The sequence below is a fragment of the Microtus pennsylvanicus genome, chromosome 7, assembly GCF_037038515.1.
Source record: "Microtus pennsylvanicus isolate mMicPen1 chromosome 7, mMicPen1.hap1, whole genome shotgun sequence".
Lineage (NCBI taxonomy): Eukaryota > Metazoa > Chordata > Mammalia > Rodentia > Cricetidae > Microtus > Microtus pennsylvanicus.
In genome coordinates this window covers 33,036,382-33,054,903 of record NC_134585.1, presented here as the reverse complement: position 1 = coordinate 33,054,903, position 18,522 = coordinate 33,036,382, and the positions used below count along the sequence as shown (strand labels likewise).

Below are 18,522 nucleotides of genomic sequence, written 5' to 3'. Positions count from 1 at the left end.
ATTTAACCAAATGCTTTTCCTCTCTTGCCGCAAACGTTTTCCCAGACCTAAGTATACACACACACACACACGCGCGCGCACACACACACACACACACACACACAATCACTTTGTCCCTGACAATAACCATACCCTATGAGCAAAAAGTTGTGAAAAGAAAGGCTGGAGAGAAGTGGGTAGGGTTCCTGGAATAGTCGCCTCAGGCAAAATGGACCTGAGTCATTGAAACCATTCCCATTGGCCTAACCCATGGCCAGAAATGATGCTAACACTTGTAACGGCTCACAGGCGGGATAAGTACCCAAGCCCCAGCCAAGCATACTATACTGGCTTTCAATTTCTCTAATCCCAGGAGCCACCCCACCCACCACCACCACCCCACCCCTGCATAGAACCCCACTTTGCCTCTCCCTTCTACTCCTGCTCACCACCTTCTCCAAACACTAGAAACCCATTCGAGCATCCTTCCTTTTGTGGAAACCCAGGGCAGAGGGGCAGAAGGGACAAGTCTGGATGATCTCTCTATGGAGCTCTTCCTACTTGTTCTTCGTCTCCCTCATCTAGAAAAGCAAAGGCTTTCAGGGGATGAGTCCTCTCAGCTTTGATACCCTCTATCACTACATATTCAAGGGTGGAGATTTGGAATGCCTCTGCGGAGCAGTGGGTGGTCTCCTCGGCTAGAAGCAGGCATTTTCCATGCTACAACTGCAAGGTCCTGGGAACCAGGGAAATGCCTCTGTTTTAAGACCGACCTGAGCTAATTTGAGGGAACCATCAGAGTGACCTAAGGAGAAAATGTCCTCCCTCAAAGGGTGACCAGCCTCTTGAATGGGTGACCTGCTGTGACTAGGTTCTGCCACAGATCCTGAGCTGGCAGATGAGTTTGGTGTGTGAGCATCAGAATGCCACACACGAGCCCTGGGGCTGTGTGAGTGGGAGTGAGATTGCCCACGAGTGACAGCGGGCATGCATGGGCCCACCGGTCTGCAGCTTCTGCCTCTTAGGAATGTCCTCACTGAAGATGTAGGCGAGCCATCAGCATCAGAAACAAATACCGATTGCTTGACTTGCCATTGACAAAGGGCCAGAGCTTGGCACTTACTTTCTTCCCACTCCGTTCTTTGAGAACTTAAATTCCTTCAGACCACAGATGACAGCTTCCTCCGGACCTCTTGATTCCTGTCTCTTTCCCATTTCTAGAATTGTCATTTGGTCCCTAAACATGGTATAACTTCTCCCTTTCAGATCAAACTGCTCTCAGTTCAAACCAGCAGTATTCTGCGAGTCTATATCTTTATGGCCTTTGGGGGGGGGCAGTGATGGGTAGATCTAGGGGTTCAGTTTGTTGGTGCTGGGCTAGGTCCTCAACCATGGGGTAGCAGGGATTTTGAAAAGTTAAAGCCTATAATTCAAAGCCTGACCAAAACAAGCCGAGGCGCTATGCAGCATCAAGTGGGCCCAATAAGCTTGTGGGCAGTGCCCTCTGCTGGTGACACTCGTTAAGACGCCCCAGGCCGACAAAACACTCCGGTAGATAAAGGGGACAGAGCTGCTTGTCTTCTGTGCTTCTTGGTTAACAGATTGAAGAACTCTTTGTTCCTATCCACTATCAAAAGATAAGATCATTTTTTAATATCTCAATTCTGTTTCATCCACAATTCTATAATCAGGTCGCCCCCAAATCAAACAGAATCTCAGAGCTGTAGCGTGTAACAGGCAGTATTTATGGCCAGGGATGAGGTACAGCGGCAACTGGGTTGGCTGGAGCTTGGCACTTTGTCCTGTTGGTGTTCGGTGGCCATGTGTAATTTGCTAGATGAAGCTTCCTATGACGCCGGCTCTGAAGTCAGTTATAGAACTCCTTTGTGAAGCCATCCTTGGGCTTAAGCTGAATTTAAAACCTGTATCTATTGACAAAACTTTGAAGGGTTAGGCTCACATTGAGGATGGAAATATTGCTATAAACCAAGAAATGGCACATCTGGTCCTGCTGAGGTGGCTTTTCCTTTTTTATCTTTCTTTTTCTTTTCTTTTCCTTTCTTTCTTTCTTTCTTTCTTTTTTTGTTTGTTTTTCAAGACAGGGTTTCTCTGTGTAGCTTTGGAGCCTGTCCCGGAACTCACTCTGTAGACCAGGCTAGCCTCTAACTCACAGAGATCCACCTGTCTCTGCATCCCAAGTGCTGGGATTAACAATGTATGCCACCACTGCCTGGCCCTTCTTCCTCTTCTTAATAACCTAGGCTCATCAGCCTAGGGATGGTGCCACCCACAGTGGGCCGGCTCTCCCACCCACAGATGTGGCCACAGGCCAGCTTGATCTGGGCAGTCCCTCAATCCTGCCTTTTTTATACACCAGGCCCAGCAGCTTAGGGATGGTGCTGCCCACAGTGGGCTGTGGACACATCAATCATCAGTCGAGATAGTTTCTCATAGATGTGGCAGCAGGTCTGCACACCCCAATTCAGACTCCCTCAAATGGCTCTGGGCTATCAAGTTGACAGGAACCGGAACTAGGACAGCAGATTCCAAGGGTTTGAACATCAGACACTACTTTTCTTCTTCCTTCTCTACCTCCTCCTCTTCCTTGCATGTGTACACGTATGTCTGTGTCTGTGTGGGTGCACACATTTGTACATGTGGAAACCTGAAATTGAGCTTTCTCCACCATTTGCCACCGTATTTTCTGAAGTAGGGTCTCTCACTGAACCCAGAGCTCATGAATTCTAAACCACCTCGCTCCAGGCTTGCCCTGTCTCTACCTCCCGTGTGCTGGGATTACAGGCAGTCACCATGTCTTCCCAACTGTGCCGTGGGTTCTAAGTATCCAAACTCTGGTCTTTATGCTTGTGCAGCAAGCACTTTGCCCAGCCAGCCAGCTCCACAGCCCAGCACAGTATCGTAAAGCTAGGAGTCGCCATGTGTTACAGCCAGCAAGAACATGGGAACTGAAGACCTACAGGGGCAGGGAACCAAGTCCTGACAACCCTAAAAACAAGCAGCAGGAAACCTGGCTCCACTAAAACATCCAGAAAAGATCACAGCTCTGTTTGACTTGTCTCTGGTGAGACCCATTCTTGACTTTCTATATGCAACTCTGCAAGATAACTGATTCATCTTTTAAATCATGGGTTCTGATAGCAGTGTATACAAAACAAATTCACCTATGATTTAAAACTCCTTAATGTCTGCTTGTTTATAATCCATTGCTTCAAAATGTCTCAGACTTTTCAGGCCTCAGACTGGACGTAACTAACTTTCGGGGGCCGGTGGAAGTGGATGATAAATTGTAAAACATTAGCCTGAGCCTCTAATTTCTCAATGGAGAGGTTTACCTCAGACCTCTAGAGTAATAGACAGTCATAATGAAATCAGTAGCTCCATCTTATCACAGATGCAGGGAGAGTTAGAGCAGGCTCCAGGGCACTCCAGGACTCCCAACTTCAGTCTTGCAGAACTGCCTCAGAGATACTGGGTGCTAACACACACACTTCCAGCTTCAGTTATGCAGAAGGCATGGGTGGTCCCAGAAACTGGCGTTGCCACAAAAAGCTTGGCCAATATTCCGTTGATCCCTCGCCAGCACTCCACCACAGTGCCACACTGACTTTTCATTCCCAGATGAAGGACAAGAAGGATGCCGCAGGGCATATGGAAACAAACATCACCATCAAGATTTTATGGTCAGTTCTGGAGGTTGAGCCCAGAGGAAGAGACCTCCAAGTCCAGCCTGGCTCCCAGCCTGTCTTCCCCACAGAGGTATCCATATGACCCTACTCCTGGAACTGAGAAGATCCTGTTGTGACCCCCCCCCCCACACACACACACTTCTTCAGAGTCAACCTAAAATTGCTCTCAGGTTTCTGAGTTAATTAAGACCTTTATATCCTAAAGGCTTCCCACACATAGTGCTGTATGTCTGTGTTCCCAGAAGGAAGAAGGATGCCATTGTGGTGGACCCTTCTAGCAACATCTACTATCGCTGGCTGACTGTCATCGCCCTGCCGGTCTTCTATAACTGGTGTCTACTTGTGTGCAGGTAAGAGCAGCAGCATTATTTTAGGTGGCCAGGGTGGACGGACAGGAGGGGAGAAGGCAGCCGAGCCTAAGAGATGGAGGGCTGAGTCTCACCTGAGAGCGTTTCTCTCCTCTGAGCCACCGTACAGCTCTGGCACCTTAAGTCGCTGGTCCTCGACCTTCCTAATGCTGTGACCCTTTAGTATGGTTTCTCATGTTATGGTGACCCCCAACCATAAAGTTATTTTGTTGATACTTCATAAGTGTAATTTTGCTATCGCTATGAATTGTAGCGTAAATACATCTGATATGTGACCCTCTGGCGTCTCGACCCACAAGTTGAGAACCACCGTCTTCGCTTCTCCATCAGCGGAAACTGGTCACTTCCCAGAGGACCCTGAAGGGGCTCTAAACCACGGGTGGGAAGGGACCCGAGCTTGAGGTGATGTTGAGGGTTCTGGCACTCTGTCATCTACATTCAGGTTGTATGAGGAAGGGGTAGGGGCTAGTCGCTGTTCTGACGGGATTAGGGAAGCATTTTGAGTGAACTTGCTGTTGAATAAGTGGAGGCACAGTGGGAGCTCTGCTCGCTGAGGCTGAATTCTGGGCTTCTGGTTTCCTAAGCAGGCTGCCGTGGTGGAATGAGCAGATGTGGGCTTTGGGGGTGCTCCTAGGTTAGAGGGGGCTGTTGCTCTTCTGGAGAAGATCAGAGGCATTCAAGATTTCCCTGGGTGAGCTGGTGAGAAAAGGAAAGAACATGGCAGGACCCTTGCTAGCAAGTGGGGTTGGTGTAGCCTGGCTCTGGGGGTGCAGAAATGGGAGCCACAGGGCTGAGCTGTAACTTTCTTGTAAGCATTCTTTCCTGGGAAGCTGCTGCTGTGGGTACAGGGGTAGGATGCCCGGGCATTGGCAGGGGATTTCCTAAGGAAGCCTACAGGGTGTACCAGCAGGGAGAGCCATGTAGGCCTTCAGAGCATTCTTAAAATACATTTCCAGGTAAGGAAAATGGATGAAGGGGCTCCCTCCCTGAGCTAGTCTATAGGGTGCAGGCTGCTGAGTGGACCCCAGACTCTACTACTCCTATCTGAAGGTAAGGAAGGGGATTAAAGGTCCTTGCTAGCAGGACTCCATGGTAAGGATACAGGGTTTATCGCTCCTCCTAGAAAAGGCACAGGGCTTAGGGATGTCTCTAAGTAAGCCTACAGGGAAGTCATGCAGTGGCGGGTCTCTGTGCTTGTGAAAGCAAGCTGGACAGGGGACAGAGGATCTCCTGAACCAATCAGGACATGGCTCTTTGAGTGAGACTGCACCTTCTGATTTACCGTGATGGAGGAAAGAGTGCTTTTCTCTGAATAGACAGTAGGCCCTGGGATGTTCCTGGGAAAGCCTGCAAGGCAGACACGGCTGCTCTGGGACACTGTGCAGTGGCTTTTGGGACATTCCTGATCATGTTCCTCAACTGGGTACAGAGGAGTCCTATGCTACCTGCAGCTTGTCAGCTTTCCATTGATATGACCAAAGACCCAAGGTAAACAATGTGAAAAAAAGGAAAATTATTTCAGCTCAGAGTGTCAGAGAGTTCAGACAATGGTTCCTTAGTGTCATTGTTCTGGGCCACTGACAAAAACAAAACAAGACCTCATGACCAGGAAGTAAAAATAGAAAAAGGGACCAGGCAGAGTCCCAATATTCCTTTTAAGGCAAACCCTCTTAACCTAAGTTCCACTGGGCACTACCAACTAAAGGTTCCACTACCTCCCAGTCAGGCTACAGCCTGGTGGCCAAGCCTTTAGCACACGAGCCTTTGGGGAACACCCAAAGCCGTACACCATATAAGTGGAAGCTTGGGGATTCTGTCTTCAAGGGAAAGAACATGCGAGGTGGGGTGGGGGGCTTCATGACAAATGGGCAAGGTGGCAACACTGCTCTCAACGAGTGCTCTAGGATATGGGAACACAGGTGTCAGCCAATGTTCTTTCCAGTCTTCATCCAGAAGACGTGAAGAACATCCTCATGTTCTTGGAGGTAAGAAGGAAAACTTGGGGTGCTCTCTATGTGAGAAGCAGCAAACACCAAGGGGTAAAGGGTAGAAAAATCTCCTGGCTTATTTAAGTTGGAATCTGAGTCTAGAAAGGACAGGTTCTTGATCCCTTTGCCTAATATCAATCCCAGTTGTTTGTTTGATTAATTGGGTGGGTGGTTGATTGGTTGGTTGGTTGCTTGGTTGGTTGTGTAGGTAGTTGTTTGTTTGGATGGTTGGATGGTAGATTGGCTAGAGTGTTTGTTTGCTTTGAGTTCTACCATCAACCTTCACACTACACATCTAACTCCCCAGCTCTTCTTCCTAGGAGGCCAGTGACTATGAGAGAACATAGCTTCCCAGGGCCTGGAGTGATACCACTGCATTGTCATGAAACAGATTTTTCCTGTATACACACACACACGCACACACCCATCTACTAACTCCAGAAAGGGAGCCCATGACAGGTCAAAGTAATGATGGCACAAAAGCCCAACTTGGTGAACCAATGAGTTTTACTGGAGTTACTTACAGGAACAGAAATGATAGTTTCATCACCAACGCCCACCCCAGCATGGGAGACAGCTCATGAAAACGGGGAACCGGGAGCACACTGCACAGCCTGCCGACAGCACAGCAGGACACAGAGTGTCCTTTCCCAGTGGATCTGGTGATCTGAGCCTCTTCAAGGCAGCTCAGCCAGTCTCTGCTTCTTCTAAAAGGTTTCATTGATCTCTGCCTCATTTTCCCTGCAGCTTGGCTGGTCTGAGAGTGATTCTCAGTGGTCTTTATTGTTTTTGTTTATATACTCTTTGAGGAGAGAGGTTCTGGTGAATGTGGTCAGTTTTAAGGACCTCCTGAAGCTCCTCGGAGTTGTTTCTTCCCTCTCTTAATGAGCTTCCTTGCAGTGTTTCGCCTTCCTAGAACACTGGTTGCTTTGCCTCTATAAAAATCCTATAGTAAGAGATTCCTCCCAAAACATACCATTCTAACGTCTGTGGGAGCTGCTACATTACCTGTGTAACACCTCAAGAACTGCTACTGGATACAGTGTATCTATTCGCATCACAGGGAGGGGAGGGGTCTGGGCTCTGACACTCAGCCATCTCGTCCCATCTCCCTCTTGGATTCTTCAGAGCCTGTTTCGATGAGCTTCAGTCGGAGCACCTGATGCTGTGGCTGGTCCTGGACTACTCTGCAGATGTCCTTTATGCTATAGACTTGCTGGTTCGAGCCCGGACAGGTGAGTGTGCCCCAAGCCCAAAGACTAAACTAGGCCAAGTCATAGACCCTCAGTAGGGGGACCATCGGGTACTCAGGAAGATCCACAGTAGTGGCCTGGATGTTGCCTAGCTTTGAGCACAGTGTGCTTTGGAGATCTGGAGCCCTACCAAACAGTGGAGGTGCTGGTATCCTGATGCTCAGTATGCTAAATCCTTCAACGAGACCTGAACAGGGGTTAAAACACCTGGGATTTGGGATCTGTTGTCCCAGTGTTCAATGAGCAAATCAAGCTGTCTCTCTGGACCTCATTTTTTTACTTGTGACATAAGGCTAAGGCTGCCATCTCAAAAGACCCTGTTAGTACTACCTGTGTGAGGTGGCACTCAGTTCAGTCTGGGCATTCCTCGCCTCAGAAACATGGAAGATCCAGGAAAAGTGTTCCATCTGTCTCAGAGGAGATTTACAATTTATTTATGTTATTATTTTTAAAGATTTTATGTTATTTTCATTTAAGTGATGTTTGTGCCTGCCTGAGTGGGTTTGTGCATGTGAGTGTAGTGCCTATGGAGGCCAGAAGAGGGCATCAGACCCTCCACAGAGCTGGAGTTACAGGCATTTGTGAGCTACTAGACACAGATCCTGGGAACTGAATTCAGGTCCTCTGAAAGAGCAGCTCTTAATTTCTGAATCATCTCTCTAGCACCTCAAAAATTTTTTAACATGTAAAGGTCTGAAATTCAAAACAGGGCCTAGGAAGATGATGGGTTCTTCCAAACAGACTCTGGTTGAGGTTAAGACCCACCTATACATGAGAATTGGGTCTGCCCAGCTTCCAGGGATCTTTTTCTAATGTGCACAAAAGCTTCACTTTGTAGAGGCCCTTCTCTTTGCGTCTTTGAGATTTTGGAAATAACACCCACACTCCCGTGCTCAAGGGAAACACACAAAATTGTGGCAACAAACCAGAATGCACGAATCCTCTCAGCTCACCTTGCTTTCTCATTAGAACCCCTACATAAAACAAGTAACAAGGTTGGCGTCACCTTACTGATGCAGAAACTGAGGCATTCTGTCCATGTTCACACTGCAGCCAGGCCATCTGGCAATCCCTGCTTCTGTCCACACTGGTACCCAGCATCTTCACTTAGAATACCTCCAACACCACTTGAGGTTGACATGGATGACCTCTGCCACAGTGACATTAACACATATAGTATATATACACAGTTGTCTGTGAGTGGCCGCAGAGACTCTGCCCTTTGTCTTACACAAATTTCAGTGGAACCGCATGCCCTCACTCAGAAATCAACCCCACCCCTTCTTGTACTTGGACGCTGTCTGTGGCAAAGCCAGATTCAGCAGGAAGTAAGGGAGAGAGAGGTCAAGAAACTAGGTGGCCATGATCATAGTCCAAGAGGAAAAAATCTTCAGACTTGAGAGAATTGTAAAAGGGCGAGGAGTAGAAGAGCCAGGATGCTCCCCAAAGCATTCCATAAATACAGGCATAAGAGCCAAGAGATCTCTCCATCCTGCACCTGGAGATCCAGCCGACTAAGTAGAAAACACTTGACAGCCGGGCAGTGGGGGTGTACGCCTTTAATCCCAGCACCCGGGAGGCAGAGGCAGGCGGATCTTTGTGAGTTCGAGGCCAGCCTGGTCTACAAGAGCTAGTTCCAGGACAGGCTCCAAAGCTACAGAGAAACCCTGTCTTGGGGAGGGAAAAAAGAAGAAGAAGAAGAAGAAAAGAAAACACTTGATAAAAATTTCTGTGCTGAACATTTAGAGGTTTTATTCTTCTTGTCATTATCCCCACACGGCACAACATGACTTTGTAGCATTTATGCTGTATGTATTGGGTACTGTGAAAAACCTGGAGAAAATTTAAAATATTCAAGAGGATATGCTTGCGTAATATGCAAATATGGCATCGTTCTATGGAAGGTGCTTAAGCATCTAAAGATTTTGGTTTCCTTGGGAGGAAAGAGGTTAAGGGAATCCTGGAACCAATCCCCTGGAGATCCAGAAGGACAATTATTTAACAAGAATGCCTTGAGAAACGGGGAGCCGGAACTTGTACGGGTCAGCAGCAGTGATACCTTGAACTTGTGAAAGTGCCTTATGGCCTGACCTCTGGGGGACAAGCCCTGAAATATTTCACTGGGCATCATTACTGGTGAGACCAGTTTGGTAGACTTTTATCTTAGTTTTTAAGGTTTGATGATTAATAGTTTCAAGTATACACACACACAAAAAAAAAAAAAAACCCAGAGAGAATAGCATTAGGAATGCTCACGTTCCCTAACCCAATCTCAATTAGGCACACTCTCTAATATCTGTTTGTCTTTTAAAACTTAATCTTCATTCTTTGCTGTCATCTAATATCCAGTCTATCTTCAAAGTTATTCAATCAATTTATAACTTTTACACCTGAATAGAGAACTGGGAATATAGATTAGTTATAGAACCCTAGTTGTAGAACAAGGCCTGGGCTCAGTTCCCAGCAGAGAAAAAAAAATTAAACAGAAGAGATTAGAACATTATAGAAAACATACCAGAGTGAGTTCCACCATTAGCATGTTATGTCTGATATTGTTTCTGCCACATGCACATCACTGTCTCTTGTGTAACCATGACGGGAAGTACCTTTCTGTAGTCAGTTTAAGCCTCTTGGATGCCCAAGTGACTTCCCTCGTCTCCATCCTTAGGTTTTCTTGAGCAAGGCTTAATGGTCACCGATACGAAGAGGCTGTGGAAACATTATACAAAGACCTTGCACTTCAAGCTGGACATCCTGTCTCTCATCCCCACAGATCTGGCTTATTTAAAGTTGGGAGTAAACTGCCCAGAACTGAGGTTCAACCGTCTACTGAAGTTCTCTCGACTCTTTGAATTCTTTGACCGCACAGAGACAAGGACCAACTACCCCAATGTGTTCAGGATAGGGAACCTGGTCCTGTACATCCTCATCATCATCCACTGGAATGCCTGCATCTACTTTGCCATTTCCAAGTTCATTGGTTTTGGGACAGACTCCTGGGTCTATCCAAACATCTCCAAGCCAGAGTACGGGCGTCTCTCCAGGAAGTACATTTACAGCCTCTACTGGTCCACTTTGACCCTGACCACCATTGGTGAGACCCCACCCCCTGTGAAAGATGAGGAGTATCTCTTTGTGGTCATAGACTTCCTGGTGGGTGTTCTGATCTTTGCCACTATAGTCGGCAATGTGGGCTCCATGATTTCCAACATGAATGCTTCGAGGGCAGAGTTCCAGGCTAAGATTGACTCCATCAAGCAGTACATGCAGTTCCGGAAGGTAACCAAGGACTTGGAGACTCGGGTTATCAGGTGGTTTGACTATCTGTGGGCTAACAGGAAGACGGTGGATGAAAAGGAGGTGCTCAAGAATCTCCCGGACAAGCTGAAGGCTGAGATCGCCATCAACGTGCACCTGGACACCCTGAAGAAAGTCCGAATCTTCCAGGACTGTGAGGCAGGGCTGTTGGTGGAGCTGGTGCTGAAGCTTCGCCCTACCGTGTTCAGCCCTGGGGACTACATATGCAAAAAGGGGGACATCGGAAAGGAGATGTATATCATCAAGGAGGGCAAGCTGGCTGTGGTGGCCGATGACGGCGTCACCCAGTTTGTGGTCCTCAGTGATGGCAGTTACTTTGGGGAGATCAGCATCTTAAACATCAAGGGGAGCAAGTCAGGAAACCGCAGGACGGCCAACATCAGGAGCATCGGCTACTCAGACCTGTTCTGCCTCTCCAAGGACGATCTGATGGAGGCCCTCACCGAGTACCCAGATGCTAAGAAGGCCCTGGAGGAAAAGGGCCGGCAGATTCTGATGAAGGACAACCTAATTGATGAGGACCTGGCCAAGACCAGGGAAGATCCCAGAGACATTGAGGAGAAGGTGGAGTACCTGGAGTCATCCTTGGATGCCCTGCAGACCAGGTTTGCACGACTCCTGGCTGAGTACAACGCCTCGCAGATGAAAGTGAAACAGCGCCTCAGCCAGCTGGAGAGCCAGATGAATGGGAGGGGTCATGGCTTCTCACCCTCTGGGGAGACTTCTGGGGATATGGCAAAGACAGAGTGAGAAGTGCAGGCGGCTGTCTGCCTCCCGCCTCCCAGGGTCAACTTGTCAGTGAGACACTATCTGCTGCCCGTTTGGCACAGGGCTGGACATCCTTCACAAGTGATGTGACTGCGGGAGACAGCCTTGCTGTCCTCGTCTAGGAAATGGGGGCCATGGGTGTCGGCTCCATAGAGTTCCAGATTATCGTGAGGTCTACGTGATACATGTCAAGGAGTGGGGAAAAGCGTGGTGTGCTCCCAATCAAGTGTATATAGTATGTGTACAGGATGTGTGTGTACGTGCAGTTGTCTGTAGAGGTCAGACAAGAGTGCTGGATCCCCTGGACTGGAGTTACATACCGCTTAATATGGGCGCTGGGATCCTGTCTTAGTTCAGGTTACTATTGCTGTGATGAAACACCTTAACCAAAAGCAAGCTGGGGAGGGAAAGGTTTATTTAGCTTACACACTCATATTGCAGTCCATTGCTGAAGAAACTCAAATGAGTTCTTGAGAGCAAGAACCAAACAGGGCAGGAAGCTGGAGGCAGGAACTGATGCTGCCGTGGCTGGGTGCTGCTTACTGGCTTGCTCTTCACAGCTCGCTAATCCTGCTTTCATATAGAACCCAGGACTGCCAGCCTAGGAGTGGTTCCACCTACAATGGGGTGGGCCCCCCCTACATCCACCACTAACTAAGAACATGTAAAGAAAATGCATTCCAGGCTTGCTTACAGCTGGATCTTATGGACGAATTTTCTCAGCTGAGCCTCCCTCCTCTCAGATGACTCGAGCTTGTGTCAAGTTGAGATAAAAACCATCCAGCACAGACCCAAATGTGCAGCCCTTTCCATATTTGGTGGAGTGAAGGGCTTGCTGTGTTTCTCAGTCCAGCCTTCAACTCCCGTGCCAGAGCGATATTCACACACCAGCCTCCCAAAGAGCAGGGACCAAAGGCACACTTGCCCTGTTTCCGGCCCAATTGTTTTTTGTGAAATCCAGGAGGAGATGATTAAGCCACAGCCTAGCTTTCTTACACATGGACGTTTATGTAATCTCCCCTCCCACTCCTGCTCCATCTGGTTGTGGAAACACGAAAAGGGTCTGGGGATATCGGTCGGTAATGAAGCCTTTCCCTAGTGTGTGCAACAGCTCTGGCTTCACACCCTAGTGCCCCCCCCCCAAAACAAACACACAGAACCGAGAAGACAATAGGAAGCCATACACACAAGCTTGTACCTTAAGTTCAACTTTACACTGGACAGTTTGGGCTGCGTGCCTAAGCCTGGCATCTCCCCCCATACGTGTGCTTCCTGGGACCCTGGAAATGCCGGCTTTGTCAAATCACAGCATCGTGAGACGGAGAGCCCTTCAAGTCAGAGTAGCAAATCTAGACTCCCTGCCTTCCGGTTACTGTGCCTTCTGTCCATTTAATGGGATGGGGTGTCTTGTTTCTTCTCATTGGTCAATGGGTTGAAAGTCATCTTCCTGTCTTCCTAGAAGACAAACCTTGAGTAAGGGCTTCTCCCGGACACCAGTGGTATAGTAATTGGGAATTTCCTAGAAGCAGGCAAGCATAAGGGTTTGGGCAATATCAAAAAAAGACTGATCCTAGGAGTCTAACGTGGAGGTTAGATCCAGCTGTCACTACAAGAGTAGCCTGTTACTACTGGAGCCACATAACTCTCTGTAGCTACCCGTTCCAGCTCAAAGTGGAGAGCCATGTTTAAGTGAGACTTTCAGGTGGAAAGGTGGGTACAGTGGCCGAAGGTTTAAGAGCAGATAACCAGGGCTGGATGGCTCAGTGGTTAAGAGCACGTGCTGTTCTTCCAGAGGACGTGGGTTTGATTCTTGGCACTCAACTGGTGGATTACAATAATCTATAGCTCTAGTTCCTGGGCATCCAGTGCCCTCTTCTAGTTTCCATAGACACTAGGCACACGTATGGTCTGCAGGTATACATACATACAGGCGAAACACCCATGCTCATAAAATAAATATTTTTAAGCTGAAAACTGAAACTTAAATGCTGAGACCCATGGACAAATGCCCTTGGGACCTGCACTTGTACCCTGAAGAAGCTTCAAGTCCCCCATGGAATTGCATCCTCAGGCAAAAGCTCTTAGCTAGCTAGCTCTTAGCTCTTGAAACACTGCAAGAGCTGTTTTTTAACTAGCAACCAGAACTCCGTTCACAGTTTTGCCCTTGGGCTCTGCAACTGTGAGTCAGGTTTGCAGTGTTCCATCTTTCAATGCATGATGGAAGTTCTTTCTTCCCTTCCCATCTTTATCTCTCCTTTTGCTTTCCTCCCTTCCTCTCCATCCTTCTCTTGCTCTCCCTTTCCCTCTTACTCCTTTCTATCAAACAATACTCTCCTGACTCTTGCTCTGAGACAATGTTGAAGCCAAATGCTATAATCTATAAATGGGTCCTGATGTCGTTCATACAAAAGCTACTCTCTGTTCAATTATGCATTTTGGGTCTCTTCTTATGGGTCACATGACCATTTCTTGTGGGTCCTCTGCTGTTTAATGTTTTTAGATGGTTAGAAGATCTATTAAAGAGCATAGATTCCACTTCATATCATCAGCAAAATGTAATCAGCAATGTTTTATATTTTATAAAATTGAATATTTATAACAATGAATATATTTTAACAGCCTTAGCTATCAATTATGCACACATCCATATTTATATAGGAAAGATAAAAACCTGAATTAAAATCTGTGAACAACTCCTGCTTCAACTCTTGTTGTAAGGGAAGAGTCAGCACCAGGATGCCTTCCTAGGGTGATGACTTCTCTAGAAAGATCGGGTGATGATGAATGGGAGGTAGGACAGACACAGCCAGTAGCGAAGAAACAACATCCTGGGAACACAGAGACATGCGCAGATGCTTACAGTATCCTTGGTTCTAAAAGCAACAAAACAGAACTGAACTATCAGAATGCAAGAACAAAGGAAAACTATATGACACACTAGGTGCTCTACCAAAGAGAATTTATCCGAGGGCGTTGGCAGCACGACAGACTGAAACAACGCAGATGGAGGGTTAATGTTAGTACACGAAGGAGCTATCCACCCCGGGTCTGGAGCTGAAAGAAGAAAGATGCTCAGAGAGGTTGCCCCAGCAACTAGAACTCACACCTTCACGGGTGAGTTACTGTTGGCTACAACTGACAATCCAGGAACGTAGAGACATCAGTAAATTTGGGCAATATTTAAGAAGTGGCATTGCTCGACAGAAGAAAGAGGTTTGAGAGTCTCAAAATGAAGCTAGAAGTGGCTGCCTCCGCCAGATGAAGATGGGGCACTGCCTCTGAGCCTGGCGGTCCTTAGGCTGTATGACCAGAGAATCGTGCAGATGAGCGGAAAAAAGTCTCCTCTCCCCTCCCTCTGCCTTCCAGGCTCCCCCAGCTGCCTCTTAGAGAAAGTTCTAGAAGAATGAGGACAGTGAGAAGAACTTTGAATTTGACTGACAGTATCTTCCACATATGGTCCCACCCCTCAAGCACCTGGAACATGCTCAGGAAAGAGTCCTAAGTAAATAATTCAGCAGTTAACCTGACTATTCACATAAATCATATACACAAATGTTTATAGTCACTTTATTCATAAACACACGTGCACGTGCGCACACTCACACACACTCGTACACACAAACCCGGATGCAGCCATGTTGTCACTCAACATGGGCAGAAAAGCATATCCATGCAATCCAATACTGCTCTGCATAAAAATGAACAAGCCGCTGTAACTATTCATGTGAAAACATTTTGCTGACATGGCATTCTAGAAAAAGTAAAACTTAAAGATGAAAAGGATCTCAGTGGATGTCAGGAGCTGGGAGAGGCTGGGTAGGCGGTTACAAAGGAGGAATTCCTACTGTGACTTTTTTTTTTAATGGTACTGGTGTTGTAGACGCATGACCTTATACCTTTGCCTGAACTCACATAACTATACATCATAAAGAGCCAACTGTAATCCCAGCACGAGGGAGATGGAGTCAAGGAAAACAGACATTCTAGGCCAACCTCGGCTACATATAGAATTTGAGAGTAGTCTGAGCTACATGAAGCCTATCTCTAAGAAAAAAAGAGCAAACTTTTGTGAAAACAAACTTTTCAATATCAACAAGGAGGGAGGGGCATGCCAGGAAGGAAAGAAGGATCTAACAAGTGAACCTATCTGTATTCCAAGCACAGGGCATAGTCTCATTGAAGATAAAGGGCAAAATGACAGCTAAGTACCCTTTAAAACTGTAAAACAAGGCCAAAGACAGAAGAGAGTGGCGTGAGCACACACTATAATTGTACATTATTTAACATGGTGGTACAGGTGAATAATTCTGAAATTGCATGTGTAATGTGTGGGTGAGTGGGTAGATGGATGGATGGAGGTTGGTAAAAATAAAAGACAAGCTTACCATGGAGAAAAAGGATTCAAATAAGTAAGGGGATGTTTAGTTTCATTTCTGTTGCTGAGATAAAATGCTCTGACAAAAATATTACTTAAAAAAGAAGGATTTATTTCAGTTCATGATTTCAGATTACACGCAAGACAGAAACTTCAACAGCTAACCACATCCCATCCACAATCAAGAGCAGAGAGAAATGGGTGCATACATATTTCCTTGCTTGCTTGTTCCCGGTTTGACCTCTCCACTCTTACACAGTTCAGATAGCCTGCCTAGGGATTGATGCCACCCGTGGTGGGCTGGATCTTCACACATCAGTCAGTCCCCTACAACCCAGTGTAGGACTGCTGAGAAGCATCCAGCTTCATGGGCTGAGACGCTAACAGGTTCCCAGCCTCTGTAGCATGCAGACAGCCACTGTTAGACTGGTCAGCACCTAATACGCCTCTCGTGTGTGTGTTTACACATGCATGTATATGTTAGTATATTATATATTCTATCAGTTAATTCCTCTAGAGAATCTTGCCTAAAATACTTTTGCTCCATAAAAGTTGCTGAAGTTGTTTGGCTTCCCTAGTTGGCTGCTAGTAGTCACAATGCCCTAATGATTCGTAAGTCACATTCATGAAGACGGCGCCGGTGCCAGAGCGAATGGACCGCAACCCTGGGTGATGAGTGCAGCATGAGTTTCCTCCCCTGCCACATCCCGCAGTGAGGATGCTCCTGGCAGGCGTGGATCTGGGCACTGCTTTTGGTTTTGTCTTCCCCTTGATATCAGAGCTCTGCAGCCGCTAGACAGAGCCTGGGGATTGGGAAAGTACTTTTGCGGCACCATCATCTGTCCTAATGAGATAGTCACCCTCCTATTTGTGAACTTTATCATATCTGGTTTCAGGGTGGAGACACAGGGGGATGAATGGGAAAAGGGAAATGGGAACTCTAGCCTTCGACTAAGCAGCTGTTTCCCAGGACAAGTACACTCAGAATAGACAGTCGTCCATGCAAAAGCAAAACTAAATATAGAAATCTTCAGGACTAATATTTAACACACCCTTCTGGTATTCAAACTTTCTCTCCAATTTGACACTGCTTCATGGTACAATGGAATCAGTCATATTTTTCTGATTTCTAACCCATACTAAGGAAGGGTCGTCTCTTAGAAAAGTTTTCTATGTAGGGGGAATATTAGGTGCCATCAAGCTTACCCCAGGGACTGTTTAGATTGCTCAGTGCTTCAAGTCTATAATGTCATTAGAAGCATAGACGATGTTCCCTCCAATTTGTCAGACTGTTCACTCTCTGGCTGGGAGCCAGAGGAAAACTTACCCTTTCTTTAGTGACCATGTGTGTTCAGGGATACCATATGACTGCACTGGCTGGACACGTACACCAAAGCACGCCTTTGAAAGAGGCATTCTTGCTTTCTCAGATTGTTTGGTTGTGTTGCTTATGCCAATAATCCAGCAGATGGCAGTAGTGGGTCCTCTGCTAATCTAAGCAGTTTTTCACGAAAATTGTCCTCAAAAAAATTCACTTTAAAAGTCTTATCTGGATGGTGTGGCTGTGTGTTACTCCCTTTCCCACAGCCATGAAGACAGGGGTTCTTCTTCAAAATATTTATCTGTTTTTATTTTATGTATATGGGTGTTTTGCGTGCATGAATGTATGTGCCTGATACCCACAGACACCAGAAGAGGGTGCTAGATCCCCTGAAATGGAAATGACAGACACCAGAGACCCACCATCTGGGTGCTGGGAATTGAACCTAGGGCCCCTGCAAGAGCAACAAATGCTGTTAATTGCTAAATTATCTCTCCAGCCCCAAGACGTGGGTTATTAATCAGATGTCACTGTTCAACTCCCCCAGACTGCTGCAGCGAATCTTCAAAATAATATTCTCCATTTCTGAGCCCTTTAGCATGTATTTAACTTTGCCAGTACTAGTAGCTAGTGGATGGCTTAATGTCTCAAAATCAGAAGTAGTTTGAAACTCCTTAAGATATGCAATATTGTAAGAAAAGATACTCAAGCTATCATTTCCATAGACAAAGGAATGAGACATACAAGCCTTAAACTCATCAAAGAATTTCATTTTCCAAAGTCAAAGTAGTTGTTTTTCCACAAATTTGCATATTTTGTGCATATATCTTGACAGTCCTAACTGTGACTAGAAATTCAAAACATCACTTTCATATTGGACACTTTGGTGTCCTCATTTGAAAGAATAGCTTTGTTCTTTGTCGTTTGTCCTGAGAAATACATATTGCTGGTTTGGGAGAGAGTACAGAGGCAGGAGGATGGTAAGTTTGAGATTAGTCTTGGGTAATTAGTAAGACCTTGACTCAATAAAAAAAAAAAAAGAAAAATCAAAGAAAAAATAGCAAAGGTAAGGGAAAGGAAAGGGATAAGACATTAACAAGTAGTATCTGCCCTGCTGCTGGGGGCCTGGCTGCCACTGTGTTGAACTGCTGAGATGCCCACTTCAGCTGCAGAGCAGTGAACAGACTCTCCTGTGCTGTCCAGAGAAATGATGGTTCTGTATTCCAGGGCTCCTGGATGCAGCCAACCTTAGACAGGAAATATCAGGAGAAAACTTTGTTTAATCCCACTTAGTTGGATCTGTAGGGGGAATGAGCAAAGCTGTTGTTCCCAGAAGTTCCATCAGTAATGTATCCTGGGTCCAGGCTCTGAGACTCTTGTGGGCTGGTAATGTCACAGCCAGTAGGTGACCCCAGGACTGCTGTGTCTGTCTCTGGTGCAGAGCA

General features: G+C 46.7%; 1 protein-coding gene across 2 annotated transcripts in view; it reads left to right on the top strand.

The window, feature by feature from the left end:
• The window catches only part of Cnga3 (cyclic nucleotide gated channel subunit alpha 3), a 36,551-nt gene extending 18,355 nt beyond the window's left edge, over positions 1-18,196 (top strand). The window contains exons 4-7 of one of the 2 annotated variants that reach the window (XM_075980431.1): positions 1,318-1,323; positions 3,929-4,036; positions 7,171-7,277; positions 9,964-18,196. In XM_075980431.1, the coding sequence (XP_075836546.1) occupies positions 1,318-1,323; positions 3,929-4,036; positions 7,171-7,277; positions 9,964-11,363 (1,621 nt within the window). In that variant the 3' untranslated portion in view covers positions 11,364-18,196. The remainder of the gene's footprint in view (positions 1-1,317; positions 1,324-3,928; positions 4,037-7,170; positions 7,278-9,963) is intronic. The other variant, XM_075980430.1, reaches the window with a different exon arrangement.
• Positions 18,197-18,522: the final 326 nt, after the last annotated feature.